Source organism: Cyprinodon variegatus, unplaced genomic scaffold (genome assembly GCF_000732505.1).
Source record: "Cyprinodon variegatus isolate N-32 unplaced genomic scaffold, C_variegatus-1.0 Scaffold68, whole genome shotgun sequence".
Classification (NCBI taxonomy): Eukaryota; Metazoa; Chordata; class Actinopteri; order Cyprinodontiformes; family Cyprinodontidae; genus Cyprinodon; species Cyprinodon variegatus.
Genome location: NW_015150521.1, coordinates 744,387 through 769,962, shown reverse-complemented (window position 1 = coordinate 769,962; position 25,576 = coordinate 744,387). Strand labels below are relative to the sequence as shown.

Below are 25,576 nucleotides of genomic sequence, written 5' to 3'. Positions count from 1 at the left end.
TGGATTGTGCTTTAACATGAATCTAGATACTGTTTATGAATGGCTATTGTTATGTAACATTGCAGTGCATCTCTCTGTCCACAAGATGGCAAACTAGCATAATAGTTTTGCTTAGAGGACTGGTAGCTCAGATCTTGGTTGTGAGGATCCAATACAACAACTCAATAGGTATGAAAACAGTGACAGAATATCAGAGAATGTTTAAAAGAAAAAATACAGGATGAAACAATGAGACTGAAGACTTTTGGTTTTCATTTATTTTGTTTTATATAAACTCTTCCAACTACTGTAAAACATGTTTATTCATTAACTTTGAATTTAAAGTCTAAAAAGGAAACTACAACATTACTCCCCTCCCAGGACAATCTGGTGACATCAAAGAAACAGGACAATCCTGGCAGTGTTCTGCTGGGAAACGGTGGGATTTAACCACTTGTGGTTGGGGGAGATGAGAAAGTGGGAGGTCTAGGATGGAAGGTAAAATACCATCATCTGCCTCCACTTACCAGTCTGATGTGCTTCTGGCTCCATGCAGCATCTCTAACAGCCACAACCGCAAACTCTGAATGGAAGAACCTGCCAAGCCCAGCCCCATTTGCTCTGCTTCCAGGGGCAATTTCTGACACTTAGCTGATCCTGGGATTTTACTGTTAGCACATTTTCTGCTTTTTAGTTTCTTAAGAGAAACAAATGGTGAATGGCAAAGGTAAGAGAGGAAGGGTGGATTGTTTTTCAAGCATCTGCTCTAATCCACTTGTTTTCCCTTGAGCTGAAGTGCTGTGTAGGGTCAGAGGAGGCTTTTCCTCAAAGAGGAAGTCTGCTGGATTTATTATGTTTTTTTACTCAACGTCATCATGTTTTGGATAACTATCCCTTCAGACTAGTGGTGCTTGTTTTGTCTTGCTTTGTTGTTCATTTTTAAAACCCCCACATGTTTATTTACAGCGTGCTGTTTCCTGTTATCTCCTTTCTGTTATGCACGGAATAGCTTTCTTTGTTCTCTTCTTATACTTTATAATTTTGACGGTATCCTGCCCTGTCATGTTCCTGTCCTCAATCTCTGCAGGCCAATTTCACCCATATTAAGACAAACAGTGGTCTGAGGTTTTGTGTGAAATGTGCTTGACAGCCAAAGAAAACATAAAAAAGCTGGGGGCCAAATGTTCTGTCTTCTTAGGTGGCCTGATGCTGTTCAGTGTTCAACTTGACCCTCATACTTTTGGTCTGGCTGAACCTCTTGAGAAGGAAAAACAATATTAGGACTAATTCAACACATTAAAAGCTGTGGGATGTGTCCGAATAAACCAATTTTTAGAATGAAACTTTTTTTAGTGATGCATTTTTCCAAGATGGAAATTTGAAGCACAATTAAATATAAAACACAAGGAAGGAAATCAAATTTATATAGCTCGAACAATGTAATTTTTCTCAAAAATGTAAATGTGATACCTTTAATTCTATATTTAGACGTTTGCAGAGTGAACCTGATCACCCAATTATCTCAACCCTACAGGCTTCCTGTTGTGCCACTTTCCTCAGCCCGGTAGTTGCACAGGCCTTGGTGAGCAGCACTGTTTACCAAAAGCAGTCATAGTATTTTTGTCATTCCCACGAAAGATGAAGCATTTCCCAGAATTTGTGGAATGCTTCTATTTTCCACCAGTCTGTTTGCTGAGGTTAGAGGATCCTTACATAAGCTGTGACATTAATGCCGACACCCAATGCAGCTGCATCTCCGGGGGAGGGAACAAACATCAGCCAGCTTACTGCTGTGACCTGATCAGAGTTAAAGGAGAGCTTCTGTTGTTATGATCAGATGCACATTTGGGCTGCAAGCAGAAAATCCCTTTTTCAGTGAAAAAAATTTATATTTTGTGACGATTAATCAAGCAAAACAGCTTGTTTCTAACAGCTTGTGATATTTCATGTTTTGCTATGTTTTCATCATTATGTAAGGATATTAGATTTCCTTACAAGGGGTAAAAAAAAAATCATGTTTTTTCAGGAAAGGGTTACAGAATCTAAATATATAAATAAAATGCTTAATTTTGTTAAAATCTCATGCATTGGCTTGCAAATCCTTCAACATTCATATTTTATGTACATTATTAGATAATTGGTTTGCTTTTACTGCACTTTAGAGGCAGAATGAGACTTATTTGCACTCACACATCTGCAAGAGTGCATCCCACAAAGAAATTGAAAGAGTCTGTTGTTGTGAAGTTTGAGATTCAGATTCATCTTTGTGAGCTGAGCCCCCCCCTCCACCAAATTGAAATAATAAACCTCTCTGATATTTGGGCAGCTGTGTTGGCTGGGTGCGAGTTTGAGGTTTGATCATGGGTTTTTTTTCTATGTAAAAGGCAGCACCCAGTAAACCCCATTTGGTGGTTCCTAATTACTCTCCTTCTGCAAAGGATTCATTTGCTTCCGTCTCCATGAACATGGCTCCAAACTCAGCTGAACTTTAGCATTATTAAAAAAAAAAAAAAAATCTGATTTTACAGATAAATCCTTTAAATTTTCTTATTCTTTCCTGCAACACTTTAGCTTATAATTCAGCAGAAATACGTAGCATTTAGGATCAAAACTTTAATTTATTCTTCAAAAATGTTCTATGATGAAAATATGCTGAAGGTCATCCAATTTGTTCCCCTTTTGAGATTAACTCAATAAGCCTTTTCATACAGCCTGTTGCAATTCAGGTATTTTCTTCCCCAGGAGATTTTTTTACCGGTAGTTTTATTATCAGTATCATTTTTATTTAAAGTAAAAATTTCCTCAATATACATTTGAACAGTCAGTAAAACCACTTGAAATCAGGGGAAACTGTGTGACCATATGTGGAAGACTTTTGCAAGCAAGCACTGTTGCTCAAAATGCAAACACTGAGTTCCTTGGAATGCTTCTCACAGCCCGACTGAAGGTGCCACGGTGGACATATGCTGCCAAAATGAGACGCCTGTGAGTGACTCCTTTTATAGCTGGAGACAAAATATTCCTGTTAAATGTAAAAAAAAAAAAATAAAAAAATAAAAAATAAAAACAAAACAACAGACAGGAAACATAAAACAAAGTTATAAACTGAAGCACAAACTGTTTGTATGTCACATCTTGGAAAACCTTCCACATAGATTTGGATTAATAATGTTCAAGTGTTCTATCATTCAGTCTGGGATTTACAGTTCATAGCTATGCTTCATTTTTTATTCAAATGCATCATTTGAGAGGTGCATCTATTCAGAAAATAAGTTCAAATAATTCAGCAAAGACAAAAAAACAAAGTGTGATTTTGTAACCTTTTTATTTAGCATTTAATAGGAAGAGCTCAACAATATATACTCTTTTAAATAATTGGCAGACAAAAAGCGAAGTAGCTTAAATGTATCTGAGCAGCATTATGGTTCATGTCTCAAAGTTGCATAATAAAACCGGTGTTTTCGATCTGCAAGTTCTTTCCTTATTTCCAGATTTTTTTCTTCCTCCTATGATCCAGAGAGTAAGAAAGTTTCCACTCACCAAAAAACCTCCAAACCGCTTGTGTTTGCTTACAACACTTTGCATGGACGTTGCTGAACCTGTGTGAAACTCAGCATACAGAATACCCGCGGAGGTGAAACACAACTCTGAGAAAAATCTGAGGCTGGGCGGTCAAGCTCAGGTTAAAGAGCTCATTGGAGCTGCTTATGATTAACGAGAATGTTTCAGCAGAGAAGTAAGAGGTACGCCGGTTATGTTGAGCCCTGAATACAAGCTTCACTTCTATCTGTCAAGTGCGATTTTAAGGTGGTGAGGGTTCCAATAAATCTACAGTAGGAAATGTGCTGAGGAGCTCGGCACATGCATGAATAATCTCTCTGTGGAAAGGAATCAGTGGACATGTCTTCATTACAATACTCATCGCTGCAAACTGGATCTGCTGCTGGTTAACAGATTCTACAAAATAATATGATTCTTTTCCTTAAGAAATATGAGGATTAGTCAACTTTATGATCAGAAATCCTGAACTGTAACATTAAACATTTGTATGAAGCACTAAAAAAGCACCATTTCATAGAGATGCACTAATCAGTCACCCAGAAATCTATTTAGTCCTGATTGGCAGATCAAAGGCTAAAAACATTTATTTTCATACATTAGATGCGTCAAAACAAAGAACTTCAAATATTGGTGGTGTGTGATTCAGTTTTTTTTATGATGCATGTTATTAAAGTGTTATTAAAATCACATACAGGTTAATAACATCTGACTTGATGTATAACTGTATCCTATAAACGCTAACGAATCTGAGATTTACCTTTATATTTACTTGAATGAAAATAAAACAAAAACAAAATAAGAATCAGACAGCATCAGAAAAAAGTATGAACCACAAAAGGTCTGATCAATGCATCTCTATTTTTCCTATTTTTAGCGTTTAAAGCTCATTGGTTTAGCTGGTGTGTTAGAAAAAAAAAAGCTTCAATGCTACAAAAAAATTATTATGAGTCACACGATTAAATTTAGGTAGTGGTGTGTAAGTAAAATCTCCTAATTGACACATAGAGACAAACTGTGATCAGTATGCTGCTTGAAAGTAGCTTTACATTGATGCTTCGATTAAACTAACTTGGCTGAGATCAGATGATTGTACGAACCTAAACTACCACAAGGATCTCCTCTCTGACTAAAAGCAGCACTTAATTTTTTTTTTCGTTTCTTAAACGTCCTTGATTTTGACCGTCACAGATGGATAAGATCAAGTTCTGGACAGGGACAGGAAATAGCGCTCCACATACAGCCCAGATCCTCGGGGAAGCCCAGTCACATGCTGGTTCTGCAGGAGTGGAGCAGTGAGGCGAGATAAGTGCTGGCTGGGCCAATAACTGGAAAAGAGAGGTGTGTGTGTGTTTGATATCCCGACGTGACGTTTCACGTCACCACTTGCTGCACTGCTGAGTGTTCATGAGGGCAGGACTGCTCCCTGCAACGCAGCCTCCTGAGCAGCCGATGAAGCTTGCCGGAGAAGTTTTTGTTCATCTGTCTGTACATGAGAGGCATGGCGAAGCTGCTGGAGAACGCCAGCAGCTTAGATACACACTTCATGAAGTCAAAGGAAGCCAAGTAATACCTGCTGCTCATATGCCCCGGGGCACCTGCTATGGTGTGCACCAAAAGGGTCATGTAGTATGGGGTCCACAGGACAAACTGCACACACACTGAGGCTAGCAGCAGCCGGTGTATAGACGGGTCCAAGCGAGCAGAATCCTGATCCAGAGGGGTGGACTCTTTCCTGATGCGTAAAATGAGCACAAAAGCGTAAAGCACGGCCACGGCTGGAACCACGTAACCGATGAACATCATGATGGCGTCGGCGGCCTCCTTGTTCTGCATCTTGGAGCACTCAACCATCTTAGTAGGGATGTGATTGCACACATAGAAGAGAAGCGAGGAGAAGCTAGTCAGCACCGCGCCGCCCCAAATGAACCCGCAGACATGCTTGGTGTTGTAAACGCTGGACATGTAGGTTCGAGGCAGCGCCCGCTCTATATAGTAGTCCAGGCTCAGCAGGGTGGTGGAATACATGATGACAAGAGAAGAGATGTTGAAGAGGATGAGCAGAGTGATGTGGACCTCGTCATTACATTCCCATGCGTGCCAGCGGGTGAACGTTGAGCCGAGGAGCTCCACTGGTGCCATCAGGTTGAGGACAAGTCCCGCGATGGCCATGTTGACAAAATAGACATCCGGCATGGTCATGGAGACCTTGTTGGAGAGGTTCACAACCACTAGCAGCACGTTATAGCACAGCCCCAAAGGGAAGCAGACCAGGAGGTAGATGAGGGAGAGGACTGACAGGATAAGGCCCAAATCCTGGCAGAGCTGGAAGTCCACAATGGTGTCCGTCTCATTGTAAAGCATGCAGCTCCACATCGCTGGGCTCCGACGCTGGCCAAGCTCTCTCAACAGATCCACTGTAACAAGGAGACACAAAGATAATACAGTCACAAGGGGAAGTATACACTGCAGCAAATTTGCATTTACGAGCAGAGAGACGAACAGTATGTAACCATGAGCTTTATCGCTGACGTGTTTGGAAGAACAAACGCACTGTTCTGTTAAATATAGTCTTTTTGTTTTTTTGGACACCTAATGAGCAGATTTCTGCTCTCTCCGTTCCTGCCTTCTGTGCTGCCAAGAGGACCAGATACGGCCTTGACACAAAAGTACGTCAGCAATGAGTCGGCTATTGTGCTCCGGGTAACACTGTTAATTTCACTTCACTGCATCCGACTGGCTGAATACAAATGACTAACAATATGTTTGCAGCTCAGCCTCCAAAACCCACACTAATTCCCCCTTACTGGCCAAAGCAAATGAAGCCCTTGTTCTGATGGAAGAACACAAAATTGTATTTGTCTGACACCTTAGCAAGCTTTTTTTTTTTTTAAATGCCCCCCTCTGCTTTGTCTCTGTCCTACTGTGGAAGTCACATGCAGGAAGTTCCTTTCAAACGTTCAATGTGGTCAAGGACTGAGGTAAAGTGGAACACTTCAGGTACAGATGTGCCGCTCTTTCATTTGAGCGAAAAACATCTTTGATGTTCAGGTCAAATTCATTGGACTGGGAGTGCGGAGATGGGTGAATTCATATCAGGTCAAATGTGAGTCAGGATAAGTCAAAGGGTCACTGGAGGGAATTTTTGGCAGGAGTTCAAGCAAAAGTTTAAACTAGAACTCGCACTTGATCGGTGAAACAACTTCAGAAGGTTTGGTTTAGTAAAAAATTAGAAATATCATTGCATGGGTGCAACAACAAGAAATCAGCGTCTTTAGTTTCTTTAGTTGGTATGTTCACGGTCTTACCAAAAAAACATCTTTAAAAAATGGCTCTGAAATTAAGTAAATATGTTTTACAGTATTAATACATGCACTGATTTCAAGAGAATTTCCAAGAATGTTCCTACTGGCACAGAAAGCAGCGGATTGAGTTTTATTTTCAGAATGATGAATAACTATGCCAGTAACAAGGGAAACTTTCTTCCGTTGGCTTACGTAACACCACTACAGAGGGACGGTTTTTGGCCTCAAGCCTCAGACACACATGCTCACAACGCCTACTCCCTACTCTGTAAAGAGCCTATAGAGGAGGTTGGAGCTCAGAGCTAAACTAGAGGCGGGTAAGAGGGAGGAAAGTGTAGAGTTACTCCTTACAGAAAAAAAAAATGGTCATAGCCACAGAAGCGCTGGGGAGCCCTTTTGTAAACACGGCTCTTTGACACAAGCAGCTAGGTGCCTCATTGACCAAAACAGACACGGATAATGGCCTGATTCTGGTCCATTTATCACATGCTGTACCTTGAACATGTTCTATATCATATCTGGCTCTTAACCCGATCTATAACCTTTAATTACCTCAGAAGAAAGTGGCTTTAGGGGAAGTTGGTGCTTACTAAAGTGGGCCTGCCGCTCCACTGCTTGCTGTCCTCATTCATTAGCACCTGCTTTATGCAGACATTTCTTCCCTTTCATTAACACATCGCTATGTGAAAAAAGGTGCCTTTTTTCCCACATCCTACAGAACATATCCATAAAGTATCAAATCAACAAGTGAGAATATGTATTGTTCCTGTTTTCCAGGATGGTACACACAGTATGTAAAACAACTGCCTTATTATTTCACAATGGAATGAAGGCACACAGTGTTCACACTGAGAGGGTGAGATGTTCCATGTGAAGTTTTTGAAAGAGCATTGGTCAAGTTGTTTTTTTTATTTTGAAATAAAAGAAGCAAAAGGAAAAAGCTTCAAATCAGATAAATAACATAGCATAGGGTCTTATCAGATAGCAGCAATAAACATTGAGCAGCTAAAGCAGTGGGTTGTGCAGAATTCCCACTGCTTTAGCTAAAGTAGTGGGTATGTACATACATTCTGCACATACCCACTGCTGAAGTAGTGGGTATGTGCAGAATGGATGCACATACCCACTGCTTTAGCTAAAGTAGTGGGTATGTGCAGAATTTATGTAGACATTTCTGCATCTAAAAGTTTTGTGTCATGGCAGTTTCTGCTCCTGGTTAACAATAAATGCACAACAAACAATTTGTGAATGTTAATAGGAAGGTTTATTGTGAGGAAGCCAGGCAGTTTAACAACTTTAAGTAGGATTCTGGTTTTGTATGTTTAACAATTTAACCACAAGTTTTCCATGAATGTTTTTAATTAGACCAATTACTGCTTCAGAGAAACAAAAACAAAATAAAAAAACTCCAGGGGCCAGTTTATCTCTTTGTTCCCACCATTTTTTTACTGCACATTTGCAGTGTACCACTTATCCTATCCCACTGTATATGTGTAAAATATTTTAATGTACATGGGCTTAAATGGTGACTTAGAAGTTTTTCTATCATTATAGTTAAATGTCTTAAGGATTCCAGGTTATTAAAAAGCCCAAAATTCATATGATTAAATTTATAGAGTTGGGAATTCTTCGTTTTCCTCCAGAGAGTATCAGCTCATACTTCATGATGTTTAGCATAGTGGTCAAACATCCGACATACTGGTTTCAAGAAAACAGAACGCAACAGTATCTACTGACAACGTGTCAAACCTTGAAACATAAGAAGCTACTCTGGTGCCACCACTGCCCCTCTGAAAACAGGAAACCAAGGCTGCAACTTTCAAAAATTAGACCAGACTGAAAAATGTTGCAATTTCACCAACAGCATTTGCATAGTAGGATCAGAGTTACCTTCCTGTCCCTTATTAACGATTCAGGAAGTTCGTGGTGGGGCAGCTTTCTGGGGAATATTTTGCTGATATACTTTGGGCTCTTTGGAGCCAACATCTATGAAACTAGATGATCTGAAGCTTGATGCAGACCATCTCTAAACCATAATAACCACATCCTATGATTGTTGTTTCCAGCAGATTAATATCTAAAAACAAAGTAACTTCAACTTAATCTGAAAATTAACCTCTATGACATCAAACTAGGGTCGTCACTATGCTAAATTTTCAAGTTCGACATCGATACAAAGAAAAAATATTCAATACTTTATACTGTTTTCAAAACCATAGGGGTAAGAAAAGGACAAAAAATTAAAGGCACAAAAAATATTTTCCTTAAAATGGAAAACTGACCTAATTCAATCTCACCATGGAGGATTCTTTCAAAATGAAATCAAAGATGTCAGTTAAAGAAATGTGCAAATGCAAAAATAATAAACCCAACAAAGTCTGACAATATTTTGAGGTTGTCTGAGGTATTTTTCTTCTAGTGTGGAAATGATCCAGAAATCTAAAATTAACTATAGCAAAAAAATTGCAAACAGTCCATCCCTACCATGCCAAGTTAGTGTTATCTCCGGATACAGAGTTTGAGTACCGATATTTTTGACAACCCTACATTAAATAGGCAACTGGAATATCAATGTCATGATATTTTTCCAAAATGATTCTATTTCAGGACAACATTTAATCAGAAGTGCAATGCAGGACAAATACCCCTGCAAATTTACAAGGGAGATCAGATAGAATGAGAGAAACTTTTATCAAAATAGTAGATAATAAATAGCTTTGAAGCCAAGCTGAATAATATCTGTATATAGGCTTCCTCTTTCTGACTCTTCTGAAACGCTTTGTCCCGGCCGTATCTACCAGGGTGTTGTCAGAGCTGCTCCACTTCAGCCATGCACATTTCGCCAGCAGCCCATGATAATGAGAGCTCTAGTTTTCCACTCAGCTGGAGGGAAAACAAGCGAGGTGCAAGTTCACGCTGCATGAGATGTGTCTGCTTTAATTTGGCATCATGAGAATCCTTCCTATCCAAGCCAACGTGATGTTTTTGGGGTTGACTAAAGGCCATGGAGACAAGATGAACCATAACAAGCCATATATACAGATGCTGTCAGAACAGAAATATCAACTTTTTACATTTTCACCTCATTTTCAAGCAAATAAATGATGTATGAACATTATTTTCCCCTCTCTGGCATCTTTTAAGATAAACATACATTTAGCCTTTTTTTGTTTTTTTTTCCTACACCATTCCTTTTTTCTTTAAAGCTACAATATTATAAAGATTACTACATTGAATTACATGCCCAGATTTAAAGACTTTAATTCAACGCTTAGTGCTTGGAGCAAGCTAAAAACAAAGTCCTTAAAGCATCTGCTGAAAAGCCTTCAATTAGTTCCCCCCCAGACATGACTCTGACTTGGATTAGCTTCATCTGAACTTTGTTAGAGAGTCCATGTCAAAATTATTTAAGCTGAATAGTCCCAGAGGGGGAGGCCCTGTTTCGGCATGTGCTGGACCCACCAAAACATGATCCCCCCCAACAGTGACGCAAGTGTGCCTGACGTCCAGGCTTTCTGAAGCCAGAACCTTGAGAGCTGATGAGAGCAGTGTGACATACTCAGCCCGCACCCCGTTTATATGCTTACAGGAACTTGCAGCAAAATTTACAGAAAGCACTGCATGGCGTCACATGATTTCCTACCAGCGCCTGCAGAAGACCAGAGAATAAGATAACATGCCCAGCTCTTCCAGACACTAAATGATTATAAGACGGTGACTCAAACTTGGAAGGAAATCAAGACAACTTCTGTTTCATTTGTCACAATGCGAGCTGCAGACTTTGTTTAAAGCTACTGATAGGCATCAATTATTAACTTGGCAGCTGCTGCACCAACAAAAGAAGTTAAACTTGCAGAAACCATTGTTGGGGATTTTAAAGCACTATCTCACAGAGAGGGTTGAACATTGACAGACTGTCATTTGCAGAAACATTTATAGGGAACTATTTGATTCAGGTAAATAAAAAAATAAAAAAAATAAAACAAAAGAGAAAAAATAAAACCAATCAGCCTTCCTGATGTGCTTCCTGGCAATGACTGTGACCCAGCAGAGTGAGAGTTCAATGGTCAGCACAAAGCAGGCTTACTGCCTCTAACCAGGGCCCCTTACACGCCTATTGGTCAAGTGGATCACACTGACAAGTGCAAAGCTTTATTCTTAATTCAGTAAAAAAAAAAATGCATCTATTGTTCTACTGTTGATACTTGAGCTAAAATATAATATATGATAATGTTTTATATGATTCAGTAAAAACTGTAAAAACAAAACACAGCTTAGATTTTAATAAAATATGTGTAAATAGACAGATTAGTTCAAGATCCGTTGAGTTTCAACTTATAAACCTGGAGGAGGTGAAACATTTTTAGTATTTTTATTCAGTTTTTAATCAGCTGTCCAATAAAAAAAACATCTTTGAGCAAAAATTAACCTACTGGGACATTTAGTCAAAATGGTAGATGCTATATAAACTAGATATGGGGGCAGCATTTGCATATTAACATTTATTGGCATTACAGGACAAACCGCCTAGGAAACTTCTCCAGGTGTTTTTTTTCTGGCAATCAAAGGCGTCGTTAAAACTGAAGATCGTCTGCAACCAAACTAAACTAGACTAATTATGTCTATTTACGCAAATTACATGATGACAGTTACTAGTTTACCTTTATTGTCCCATCAGTGTTGGTAGAAAGGAGAGCGGCTTCCCTTTGATTCACCTAAACTAACTTAAAAGAGTTTTTTAAGGTCTCTCCTGTATTAAATGATGGGGATATGGGTGTTAAAATAAAGAGGATAACTTACCACAAACGTATGGGTTTGGATCGGTGTCAAACCTAAGGAGGCATTGGATTCGGATGTAGCATTTCCACTGGCATTTCTCGGTTGCTTCATCCGAAAACAAAGTCTCTCCTTTATACTCCGCGAAAATCCGAATGAGGATTTCAGGGAGCGCGGCCGGTTTCCGTTAAGTCCTCCGTCATTTATCAACTTTTTAAAACCAGGCTTTTCGGTTTAGAAAAAGGGGGCCGACCGTTAGAGAGTTTACTACTACGGCTGGAGAGTTGCTGCTGCTGCTGCTGCCGAGTCCTGCAGTGTATACAGACCCCTCCCCCATCTGGCTGCCCCCCTCGCCCTCTGCCGCCGCTACCCAACGGCTGTTCTCCCCTCTGATTGGACGAGAGGCTTAGGGGGCGGTGCTTCCTAAACACAACAGTGCACACAGATAGATTTAAACCAACATCTTTAAAAATGGGCACCACACAATAAATAAGGAAGTTTCTGGTAAAATATAAGCACGTTAGTTAATAAATTGTGCTCCCTTTGTCTTGTAGGTGATAGAAAATATGGTCTTTTTTACGCAGAGGATAATTGTACTTGTCAAGGACATCAGTTGTCATGAAGGATATTGTGTAAGCTGTTTATTGTAAAAATGCAGCAGTAAAGCACAAAGAAAACTATTGACATATTTTCTCTTTTTTTCTTTCTCTTTTTTGCTGCCTGCCTTAAAGGGGTAGTAAACTATTTTTAGGGGATGTTTTGTTAACCAGCTGTTTGGAATAATCTGGAGCAATGATCAAAAAGAAATATATGATCGAATTAATAGAATTGGGAATTCTTCTAGTATTGTGATCAAACATCAAACATTTATGAACACAAATTGGGATTCGACCAATTAAACAGCAGTAAGTTAATGAATTTATGCATCTAAAAAATAGCAAAAATATGCAGTGACCAGCAGTGCTGTGAATAAAAAGACAGTGCTGAGAGTTCATAGGAGAAAAGAAATACTGGTTTCAAGAAAATAGGACGCAACAGTAACCCAAAAACTCACATCCAACTCGTGCAAAACAACATCTCTACTGACAACGTGTCAAACCTTGAAACTCTACTCTGGTATCACCACTGGCAAAGTAATTATTTCTTTTGCTTAGGTTGGATGGATATATGAACCTAAACTCACAATAAGATTCTTCATTGAACCCTTTCAGGTGGACTATATATAATCCATATGAGAATTACTTTTAGGCTTTTCCAGGTAGATTTAAGTTTCAAATGACGTTAAGGTGCCCAGCATATATGGATCCCTCCTTTTTTAGTTACGCTAAATGGTTTCCATTTATTTGCTTATATATGTTCTGCATCAAACTTATCTACGCCGTCATAATTTGGCTAATATGTCACTACCTTTTTAGCCCGTAGGCCTAAACGCAAATGTTGGAAAATAAAGTTCTAAAACTTTACAGGGCTTTATGAGAATTCTATGTTATAATTATAAACTAGCCACAAAAACTTGTACAGTTGAAATGAATGGTACAGTATTTTATTGATATTTAATCTTTCATGTTTTTATAAAAGGGAGTTATTCTAATAAGGCTTTACCTGTTACTTTTGCAGTTTTCAACATTTGGTGCTTTCATTTAACATCAATATTTATCAGTTTTTTGTTTTCAAGGTTTATAAAATTAATCTATCAAAATTGCAATGATTCCTTGGCCTAGGCCCCTTTTGTTCTAGTGATAAGCTTTATAGTAGTAGCCATTCAAAATTTCCCCACTTTCCTTGATGGGCCCTTGGCTGGTACCCTTCAATTCCTTTTTAAACTTGAATATTTGTACTAATATATTCTGTTTGTCATGATTTGTGGACATAAAGATCTAAAGAGAAGCATCATCTTATGGTCAGACCCTGTAATTAAGTGAAAGGATGGATTCAGAATAAAAAAATATGCAAGAGGGTGTCGCTCCAGTGGCTGGAAGATGGAGGGGATTTCACCAGGAGTTGGAGGGCTGCTACTGTTGCTTCAAGGACCAACAAATTTAGCTATATTATTTCAAAAGAAGAAGTTAAACTTTTATTCAATATTCTTTTTGACCTTTTGGGCTGACATAATAAGTAAATTTCTTCACTGTGAGATCAATAAAGTCAATCAATTGATTGACAAAAACTGTACCCTTCAAAACATTATTTTATTTTCTGCAGTTATTTGAACTGAAGTTTATAGAAAATTACTTGATGGACACTCACAAGGCTACAGAAGACAGTTTGGGTTTTTGAAAGGAATGCAATTATTCTAAAAACTTTAAAAAAATGGGAAAATTGAATTTTAAGTTTATTTTATGTTAACTGTTATTTTCCTTGGTCACAAGTAACCTCTCCTAACGTTACATTTTCTATAATTAACAGCTATTGACAGAAAACTGCCAAACCATCCAGTCTAATTTCGAACCCCACTCATATAAGTATAGCTTTATCTTGTTTATATTAAAAACATGGTCCTGGTGAAAACTGGTATGTCTCTTGCTTGAATAGTCTTTCTACTGTAGGTGAGGCAAATGCATACAGTCTCTGAGTAGGATTTGTATAGCAATATTAAATACATTTGTCTCCTGTCCTTTCTTTAATGGATCCAAATAACCAACAGAAATTGTAACTCCAAGTATTTTCAAAAGTGTTCCAACATTGCTTTGCATAAGAAGTTTGTCTGAATTCAACGATTAGATCTGCTTTACAATTGAGCTTGGAAAAACATTGCTTTGATCTAATGTGAGCAACAAATTTTACTCTTTCAAGCTAAGAGACGGTGGTTTGGAGAAACATACATTTTTTTCCATTATTGTTTTAAATCTAAAGGTCAAGCTGCAAGAACCGGAAACATCCATCTTTACTGCGGATTGTTAAAGGATCCTGGAAACAGCTTTTCTTAACTCAGACAAAATAAAATTGTCTTAAAACCTTTAAAGATCTTAGTTTTGTTAAGGTTGTCTAAACAGTTTGAGGATCATTATTTTTATTTTTTCTTTATTATTTTTTTCCCCTTTTTTTTGCTCCATTTTTGCTCCATTTTCAGTTCCGGTAGATCAAGCAGATCTAAAAATCTATTTACAGATGTCATACTTGGTTGATATTCCTCTTGTTTCTGTTGCTATAGGTAACACAAAACTAAATCTAAGATATACATCATAAATATGTACATCCTATTTCAGATCTATGAATAAAGGGTGTTATGTGTAGTTTGATGACACAAGAACCTAATAATTGCTTCACTGTATTAAGATACCTTCTTTAATTTCCTGCTCTTTCCCTGAATGAAAGGAGAGATACAACAACAAAGACCTGAAGTGAAGGACTGAACATTCTTTCTCATAAAATATAAAGAAGGTAGATATATTAATAAACTATGCAGAAATATATTTTCTCTTATGCAAATAATGGTATAGGATAGGTAAATGATAAAAACTAAACCACACTACAAAAACAGAAATGTGGTCTCATTCTGGTAAAACTATATTGAAGTCTGAATGAATCCCTTTAAAAAATATATTTTCTTTTGAGAGGTTTCATACCCCTAAAATATTTACATTTTGTACCATAATAACCATGTCCTTCAATGTTATAGGGATTTAGTTGGCGTATCAATACAAATTAGCATATCATCGTGTTCTGAAAGAAAAATAACATTTGGTTAATGGAAGCAGGGTTAATTAAAGCATTAGTCAGACTTACACTGAAACTGTTGTTTATTGGTTGAAGGCATGCATCTGAAGATATTGGAGAAGGTAAGACTGATGAGTTAATAAATTATTTTGGATTAATTTAATTTATTTAGGCCATGCAGGAAGGTACCAAAAGGCCTTAGAATCTGGGTTATATTTGTTTTCCCTGCAGGTTTAGGAGTAAGTACAGTTATGGAAATAAGTCTGTAACACTTAGTGGTAATAATAAACGAGTAAAACATGCTTTTTAAGGTTATAGTACAGAAAGTATGAGAAAAAAAAAACATTCATTATGTTTCCCAAAGCAGAAAGAAGAGATGCCCTATGAGTAATAAAGCTTTAATCTATCGTTATATGTATTAAAATGTCAAAAATATTTTTTTCTGATAAGGAGGCGCAGTCAAATATAGAATTGATCTGTCCTAAAACTGATGCCCAAAAACTTCTACTGCTGAAGATCAGATAAGATGAAATACAGAAAGTTTGGAAAGCCTGAATAAACAAAAACAAAGTGAAATCAGATCCATCTTCTAAACAAGTGGAAAAAATTGTTTGAAATGGCCTATTTGACTCATTTTAATCTAAACTCTGACTGGTACATTTGCATCTTTATAACAGACTACATTACAAAATCTTTCTACTTACTCAAAATAAGATCCCACTCCCAGCCTTTTCCTTGCTTTTTTAAGCTAGAACTTACAGCATGAACTTAGATCTTTTATTAGATATTGTGAAATGAATACACAGGCAGCAGCTCAAATCAAGGAATTAAGCATTTGCACCACTTACTATGCTGACCATCCTGCTAATGATTTCTTTGATTTTTATCTTCAATAGATCAATATTGCTTTGATCCTTGATGATTAATGCTTGTATGCTGGACACTTACAGAAGGAAGAGAGAGGAAGGCACTGAGCTGGTGTTGGGTTTGAGAATGAAATCAGAGTTTATCCCCAATCAAGCACAGAAATCTGTTCCTATTCTTGGAAGCTACATATTCACTCTAAGTCTCTGTTCTGCATTTATTTCCGCCTAAGGACTTTTGACTGCATAACAGTATTTGGCTTTTTTTTTTTCTTAAATAGCTCCTCAATGTAAATGCACGTCATCTGTTGGCACACTTAATTTGGCACCCCATTTTCAAAGCAACCACAATAACAATGAATGGTCAATAGCATCTATGGCTTCTTTTATTAGTTCCTAAATACATTATGATATAGTAACAAGCAACCATCTCACTGAGACATTTACTGTATGGCTTATCATAACAAGGTCAGGCACATCAGCAGTTACTAAGTGATAATTGGTTTGTCTTGCTGGATATTTGCATGCTCACAAACAGAGGTAAACTATGCAGCGGAGCAACACAGTGCATAATGTGTTCATGCCTCTAAGCTTAGTGGCCTGGGAGTGCACATTAAGCTCATTAAGTCTGTGGTGGAGATTATGGTGTTTTAGACCAGGCACCAGCATCCAGTGGCTTGGGCGTCTCATCATTTTCACTGGGCAGGAAGGAAGTGGATAGATTAGTGCAAAAGAACTCCTCTGAGTCACCACCAAGTCAACATTTTCCAATCAGACAGATGGCTGACTGAAACCTACTACTGATATACAGAAGTAGAAAGCATGAATATATAACTCACTAATTCTTTGGTAAAGATAATTGTTTTACTGACAGTAAGGCAGCTAAAAAATACCCCGGATGCTATGATGTATTACAATAAAAACACGTAAACTGAGCGCCTAATGTTGATAAGTACATAAGAAAATTATAGCAAGTCTTAATGACAATCCAATAGATGATCATAGTATAGAAATGTGTGAAAAATCCTCCAGCTTGTATTTTTTTTAACATTGCAACTGATGCTGCAGCATTTTATCTGGCAGTTTCCTGGAATAACAGGGACTTTCAGGGTGACAGGATGTGTTTGTCACCAGGATGGACTGGTGTGTACGTGTATGCTAGCATTGTGCTTCATGTGACGATGAACAAAGTAATTCAATGCTTTAACAGCAGAACTCCTAGATGAATACCTGTTATTATATTCATGATTTCATTATTTTTTTAGGAGTCTTCTTGCATCTTTGAGTGTTCCAGTCTGTTTCCCCAAAGATCCAACAGATTTTTTCAAAGTCTTTTCATTTTTATGCCTTATCTTCGTGTTCAACAACATCACTGTTGAAATGAGTAGCAAAATCAGCAAATAATGGAAAATAACTCAGCTGGTAAACAATTTTACTGTAGAGTCACTCCTTGGAAAACTATGTAAAATATAATCTAACAGTATTGAAAACGTATGAAATTCAGCTATTATAGTAAAGCAGAAGTTGAGGAGTACTTTGATGTAATGGCTGCATGCTGATGCGCAGCTTTTAAAAGGGAACATGTGGAGGAAATTAGCCAATACCTACTGGTAGTAGACCTGCAGGCATAGTAGTGCTCTAAACTGATCTCCACAATACTAGTCAAAACAGTTGTGTAATCATTTTAAATTTATTGGAACTTGACATACAGGAAGGGGGAAGAGGAAGAACTAGTTTCACAAGGTGTCCCATTTGCTTCCTAATTTTCTAACTTGTTTTCATGATTTTTATGCAAAAAAAAAACAAAACCAAAAAAGTTCCAGTTTAAAAGGGAGGAGGAAATTAAATTATTTGGAATTAGTTATGCTTATAACCTTTTTTTTTTCATTTCTAACACTGATTACTATGACCTGTGTTGTTGACAGTCTATTAAATGTATTAGTTAAACTTGAACACGAGATAAAGCTAAATTAATTAAATTAGCCTGACACATAAAGTAAAAAGTTAAAGTATGACCCTCACTGATTATCCGATTTAATATGTTGTTGGCACTAAAATATCCCACTTATTAAATTTATGTTTTCTAACTATTAAAACAAGTAGAAACAAACGCAAGCGCTGTAACAGACTGGTAGAGGAGTGCTGTGTAGCAATATGGACTCAAATCTAGACAGGAAGCAAGACAAAAAAAAAAGATTGCAAAAAAATAAGACTGATCAACGAAGTTCAAATCAGCATGACATGAAAGAAGATGTTTAACACGAATATCAGACAAGAACTGAAATGAAACAAGGAAAAGAAATCCAGGGAACGTGATTGCTGGGACAAAGAACAGGTGAATGTGATTATACAGATGTAAAACAGCTGAGGTACTGAGAGCTTAAGGCACCTAGGAAAATAACAGAGAAACACGGGCTGTAGGGAAACAGAGGGCAAAAAGAAACAGAGATACATGGCGAAATATAACTAAGATATATGAACCACAGCAAGCTGCTCAGGTACGGTTTATGCAAACTCCTGCAGGTTATCGGATAAGATCAATTTAAGTAAGTTAATGATTACCGTATGTACAAGAACAACACTGGTTCAAGCTTTGGGCTTTGCAGCTTTTTAAGTGGCTTAGAAGACAAAAAATAACATGCAGTCAATAACCGGAAGTGGTCAGTTCAAGCTTATTGATAAATTACATTTATAAACAACTAAAACCTTGAACAAACTGATGCACAGAAAGTACAAAAGCAGCAGCAAAGTGCAAAATCTGAAAGAAAATAAGTTTAAAAGCAGTCAGCAGACCAAACTTCGAAGAATTTTTCAAAAGCTTATGGATGATTGAAATCATTTGAATGTATTTATGACAGTTTAACAGAATAAGGGTAACACATTTTCAAAAAAAAAAAAAATATATATATATATATATACTCTTTCCCTTTTGTGAAAATAACTGTGTAATAACTGTGTAATATTTCAAATGTAAATCTTCTAATGAATATATGCAGTGTTTAAACATGACCACCATGACCCTCCATGACAGAGCTGTGAGGAGGCCTGCATCGCTTAGTAAAATTTGAGTTCAGTGAAAATAACCTTTCCTTTGATTGTTGGCATGTTTTTGTAAACAGAATGCAGAATAACTGAGGTGGTGCTGAACTGAGAAGCCTGAAGGCAGCTGCTCATCTACCCATTCCTCTCCCGCCAGGACGCCCCTTGTGACAGAATGTGCGCTGACCCCAGGTCAGCATTGTAATGTATCCTTTTCAATAACATCCACCTCAGCCATATGGCTTTGCAGTAGTTTTATGGCACGTTCCTTCGTTTTTCTTCGTCCCTCAAGGGAAATTCATCTGTTGGTTTTTTTTGTCAGTCGAGATTCGGCTCGCTTGAATGAAGCTGTGAGTGTAAAATTCAGAAGAGATCTTTGATCCCTGTTTGGAATATTAATGATTGAACAGCATCCACTTTTCCTAAAACTTTACCTTTAAGTGGCAATCGCCACAACCTTATCATCATCCATTAGCGAAGTAATATGCAGTACAAAGGCTTATCGTGTATGTTGCTTTCTGTTAGACATATTTAAAAGTGACAAATTAAAATAACATAACATTCCAATGAAAGTCAACATACAGTTAACATGTTTTTTCAGAGGACTGCCCTTGGAGGACAGATTGGTTATAACAGCCTTAGTAATTCCTCAGTTTGGCAGAAGTTTTGATCGCAATGCTTGTTTTGCGGGAAAAGAAAGAAGTAAAAACCAAAACCTATAACAGCAAAAGCAACACTTTTTTTTCATTATTATTTTGATTACATCAAAGCTGGTATGTCTACACAGACCTTTAAATGTTCACATACATAATTTACCAAAAATCGATAGCCTTCACACACAACTTTTTTGGAGTTTCATGCTTTTTTTTGTCATAATTTGTTGAATTAAAATAATATTTGAGGGCGTAGCAAGCTGTGCAAGATTTATTTTTGGGAAGCGTTCCTTTTTTTTATAGTTTTTCAACAGGATGAGCAGAGAGATCAGCCAGTGATCCTGTGATGGCCCCCCTGCTGCATTCTGCTGTGCTTCAAAGCCCAGATTATTCTGTTGTTTGGTTCCCCCAGATGCAGCCGAGGCTGCAGCACAGGACGCCCACTGTCTGGCTCTGATGAGCAGATCTAAGCAAGATTAGTGCTGTTGTGGTGGATTGGCAAGAACAGTTGGCAGCTTTCCACTCACAGCTGTGTGTTTGTGTGTTTTATGGCGCTCCGGCCTGTCTTTGTGTTTGGCTCCAGCCACGAGCCACCTTTTCCTCCCACTGGCCAGCACAGAGAGCTCTTCAGCTGGATGATCTATTAAATATCTGTAACAGCCAGCTTTTAAGAAAACATGAAACTTGTTGAAGAATCACAGAGAAGTGTCGTTTCAAATCTTTTCCTTTTTGGGTCATATGACATGAAAATGTTTGTACTGCAATATTACTCTGTACAATGCAACCCAATGTTTTTTTTAATGAAGTGTTCCGGGCAACATGCAAACAAATAAAAGCACAAAAATAATAAGTATTTCAATAAAAAAACAGAAATTGTGTATGGATTTAGGTCCCTCTGGCACCAATTATTGTTTTCTCTGCTCAGCATGTCGTATATAAGTCATAAAATAAATCATATTTTTGCCTGTTCCGTCACTGTAGTCATACTTCACTTCCCCATAGCAGCCATCGTTAGCTGGTGACAGTCTCTATTTACAGAAAACAATCGTCATGTACAAAGAGCTGGTGGAAAGTATCAGGTGATAAATGATGTTGTGAAAATAATAAAGCTGTTTCAAGCGCTGCTTGCACTGGAGAAATCCTAAATGTGAAACAGTTCTACATTTATCACAGGCTTTACAGTACTTCTGTGTATTCCAAATATTATTTTAAGGATTTGATATTTGTAGTTATTTTCTGTCAGGCTCTACAAGAGCAGTCAGATATTTTGTTTCAGCGCTCCTCAGCAAAGTTTTCTCATTTGTCTGGAAAAGTTTCATTTATTTTCTTATTTTTATTTTCAGCCACATCTAAAATCAATCTACTGATGTTAATTTTAGGCACATTTAGTTTTGAACCAAAGGATTTTTTTTTTTGTGTTGCTTGACCTATTTTCTGTTGTGATCCAGGGTTGAGTTTCTCACATACAGTAAGCAGTAGTTTTCCACGATACAAAGTTTCCTCAAAGACTTTCCCAATGTGCTGCTAGAAGGCAGTCAGAAGGAACTGCTTTCCTTCTAAACTTTTTCTAGAAGACCTCGGTCAGCACACAACAATGCTCTGGCTACAGAGTCTCTCCGCTCTTCCTCTGTGTGTGTCTGCGTGTTTGATGTCGTGGTTTGGCTGTCCTCTAAAGTGTTCATTTCAAAGTGGTTACTTTGGGCCTCAGCTGGACTCCCTGGCTTACTGCCTGTGTCCTGTGGTTTACCATCCACTACAACAACTGCCTGTATTTGTGGGTATATGTGTGCCTGTGTGTGTGCATATTTGTCTGTGTGTAGGTAGAGAACTCCTTCCTGTCTACCAGGACTTAAAATCTATGTTCTACAAGGAAGACAGACTTGTTTAGTCTGTATGTAAAGGTGAAACACACTGAAGACTCTGACTCCTAACCAAGAAAAAAATTTCTAATTTTCTGACGTCCTAAGCTTATCCATGCTGATTGGATAAAATATGTGCATTTATAATATTGAATAAATTAGTTTAACAAAATAAAGAAATAGTCCTGTGTCTGCTTATACGCAGACACCTGCTGCTATGTAGAAAGCAAAATTACCAACATAATTTTGGTTTTTGATTATAAAGCATTGGGAATAATTTTCCTACTTTAAAGGTATAGTGGAGGATATTTTTTTCCGGGTGGATCATGATAATAATTGGTCCTCCTAATTGTCAATCATTCTGGTGAAATGTAATGCCGTCCTACCTGCTCACCCCCATTTTCACTTAACAGTGGAGCGTCTGATATAGTGGAAAGATTGCAAATTTTCTTTTGGAAAAATTAAACTTGATGCAAACAGTAACTTTGAAACAGAGCATGCACGAGGAGAAATAAGCCCTGGCATGCTCTCGCACATGTTTAATAACCGTTCCCACTCAGGAGGGGGTACAGGATTGTGCATGTGCCTTTTTTTTTTTTTAAAGTGTAGAGGGGAAAAAAAATCATGAAAATCCTCCACAATACTTTTAACAGTCCCTGATGTCTTCCCTTGTTTGTAACTGAACTTGTGTTGTGCTTAAAACTGATGGATTTGCCCCTCAACCTGTCCTACCCAAGCAATGATGCTTCCAGATTAACTCAACAGTCTAAATTCAATATTTTCTTTATACATACAGACATTATACATGTCATAGCGTTAGTTTTAGACTTTTTCTGCACTTTTTTCCCCTGCAGATTGTTTTTATGGACTTCTATGATAATGCACCCTTGCACAATTCCACATAAAAGTTACAGAACTTACTCCTGGCATAGTTATCCATGTTTCAAACACCATAAGAACCAAAATTTTGGAATTTAAGTTGTACAAAGTTAAATAGTCATACTTTCCGAGATTTTACGATTGACTTGGCAAGCAGAAATTAGTAAATTATCCAAAGACCTCAATGCATTTAAAATGTAACCTATTATTTAACCAGGCTGTTTATTCGATGAAAGATTTGTTACTCTGCTTTAGAGGGAAATAGAAGCCTGTCTTTACATGTCCTCAAAATAGCACCCCTATCATTTTCACATCCTCCTTTACCTGCAGATACTGGTAATCATATGACTCAATAGAGTAGATGTTTTAGCATTTTCTCTTGCTTATTTTAAGTATTTAGCTTTTTTCCATTCAAAACTACAGCCCTTCATATTTTTAGAAAAGCTTCTTTCAGTAACCTAACATAAACATTTACCAAATTTGATAAATATAACCTTTAATGTTCAGGAACTATACACAATATTAATTGTATCTCCTTTATTAGGCTTTTAACAGCTGCAGCAACAACAAATAAAAAACTTTCATGAACCACAGTCAGTTTATCATGTTTTTATGTGGAATGTACATATACTTTTTTATCTTTGACATCACACAAAGATTTAAGCATGAATTATGTACCTCTTCACTTTTAGATCCCAGCAAGACAGAGGAACAGCACCAGCATGTTAATCCTATTTATGTGACATCATCTGTATTTTATGCCTATTTAACTAGAAGACACAATAGCATACACACTAACGTAATTTTTCTGATGCATATTTATTTATTTTACTTTCAATATTGTCCTGATTATAAAAAAGTAACGATATATGACTGCAATAAACAAAAACAAGTTTAGTTTAGTTTAGTTGAAACATTTTTATCTGCATTAGTATAAGAAAATATAAAAAAAACATGCTGGGTTTATTTTATATAAGTGTGGTACTACAGTATAAAGTATATGTTTTTTCCACCAGCCCAATGTTTAAGTGATGCTGAAAGAAAAACAGGAAGAGCTTATAAGAAGAAAAATAAAGGATGTGAACAGTGTCAAAAAATCTCTTTGATTAAAGAACAAAGGAGTCCAAGGATGTCTGTGATTATGATCCTAGATCAGTACATGGAGGCTGTTGTTCCTGTTTGGCTTTTTGGAGCTCTAGATGTAATTCATACCATATACCGTAATTTCTGGCTCAAAGGAAGATTTTTAAAGTATTAGAGAGTAGAATTGATTTACAATAATGTCTTACCAATGAAAAAAATATTTAGATTGGATCCCCTGTATTCTATTAGATTTTGAATTACTTATTGGGATTTTTTTTTGTATTAATAGAAGTATTTTTATAGATCTCCTGACAGTCATTGACTTGTGCAGATTTTTACTTGGTGATGCATACAAATCATAATGAAACAGCAGGTTGTGATGAAGCAGAACACAAATATTGCTTTTTCTTATTTTTGTTTTTTCCGTAAACCCCTATCAACAATTTTTTTCTCACCCAAATGATAATGACATGGCTGCAGGGTGTTCACATCAGATAATAGTATTGAAGGAAATATTTCCTTCCAAACTTACCTGTCTGGTAAACCTCAAAGTAATTATGACGTTTCTCCACTGCCTTCATTTTAAACGATTAAAGACTTGCTGTACAAGTTAAAACAAACAAGATGTAACATGTTAAACTGAAATTTGAACATTGGAAACAGGCATATCTTATTCTCTTTGAACTTCACACTCAAATGCTTGTTACACAAATGTCCCACACCAAAGTGCAGTCATGGGGTGTTTGAGTACAAGACACAGCATGAGAGATGTCTCAGCAGTCTTTTCCCAATAAATTCAATGCCAGGCAGTTTCTAAATAGAGATGTTTATGAAGGGATTGCATTGGGGTCATTGAGTGAAATGTCTCAGATATTATATGGAGACGATAAGTACTCTGAGGCCAGGACGAAAACTTGTTTCCGGTGAGGGTTGGACTCCGCCAAGGTTGCCTGTTGTCACTGATTTTGTTCATAACTTTTATGGACAGAATTTCTAGGCGCAGCCAAGATGTTGAGATGATCTGTCTTGGTGGCCTTAGGATTGCATCTCTGTTATTCGCAGATGATGTGGTCCTGTTGGCTTCATCAGGGCGTGATCTACAGCTCTCACTGGAGCGGTTCGCAGCCAAGTGTTAAGCAGCTGGGATGAGGACCAGCGCCTCCAAATTCGAGACCATGGTGTTGAGCCGGAAAAGGGTAGAGTGCCTTCTCCGTGTTGGGAGAAGGCACTCTACCTGATGTACTGCCCCTAGTGGAGGAGTTTAAGTATATTGGGCTCTTATTCCTAATGAGGAGAAGATGGAGCGGGAGATCAATAGGCGGATTGGTGCAGCATCGGCTGTGAAGCGGGCACTGTACTGGTCTGTTATTGTGAAGAGAGAGCTGAGCCAAAAAGGAAAGCTCTCCATTTACCAGTCGATCTACTGTCCTACTCTCATCTATGGTCATGAGCCTTGGATCATGATCCAAAGAATGAGATCCCGGATACAAGCGGATGAAATTACTTTTCTCCGTAGTGTCTCCGGGCTCTCCCGTAGAGATAGGGTGAGGAGCTCGGTCATCCGGGGGGGACTCAGAGTAGAGCCGCTGCTCCTCCACATTGAGAGGAGCCAGTTGAGGTGGCTCGGGCATCTGATTAGAATGCCTCCTGGACGTCTCCCTGGTGAGGTGTTCCAGGTATGTCCCACCGGGAGGAAGCCCAGGGGGAGACCCAAGACATGCTGGAGGGACTATCTTTCTCGGCTGCCCTGGGAGTGCCTTGGGATTCTCCTAGAGGAGATGGCCTAAATGGCTGGGGAGAGGGATGTCTGGGCCTCCCTACTGAAGCTGCTACCCCCGCGACCCGACCCCGGATAAGCGGAAGAGGATGGATGGATGGATGGATGGATGGATGGATGGATGGATGGATGGATGGATGGATGGATG

At 37.9% G+C, this 25,576-nt stretch overlaps 1 protein-coding gene across 1 annotated transcript; it reads right to left on the bottom strand.

Annotated features, from left to right (window-relative positions):
- Positions 1-3,277: 3,277 nt before the first annotated feature.
- On the bottom strand, positions 3,278-11,936 carry gpr146 (G protein-coupled receptor 146). Its single transcript, XM_015372117.1, has 2 exons — positions 11,643-11,936; positions 3,278-5,954 (listed from the first exon to the last, which is right to left on the bottom strand). Exon 2 carries the CDS (start codon positions 5,911-5,913, stop codon positions 4,912-4,914), a length of 1,002 nt encoding a protein of 333 aa, XP_015227603.1. The 5' UTR covers positions 5,914-5,954; positions 11,643-11,936; the 3' UTR covers positions 3,278-4,911.
- Positions 11,937-25,576: the final 13,640 nt, after the last annotated feature.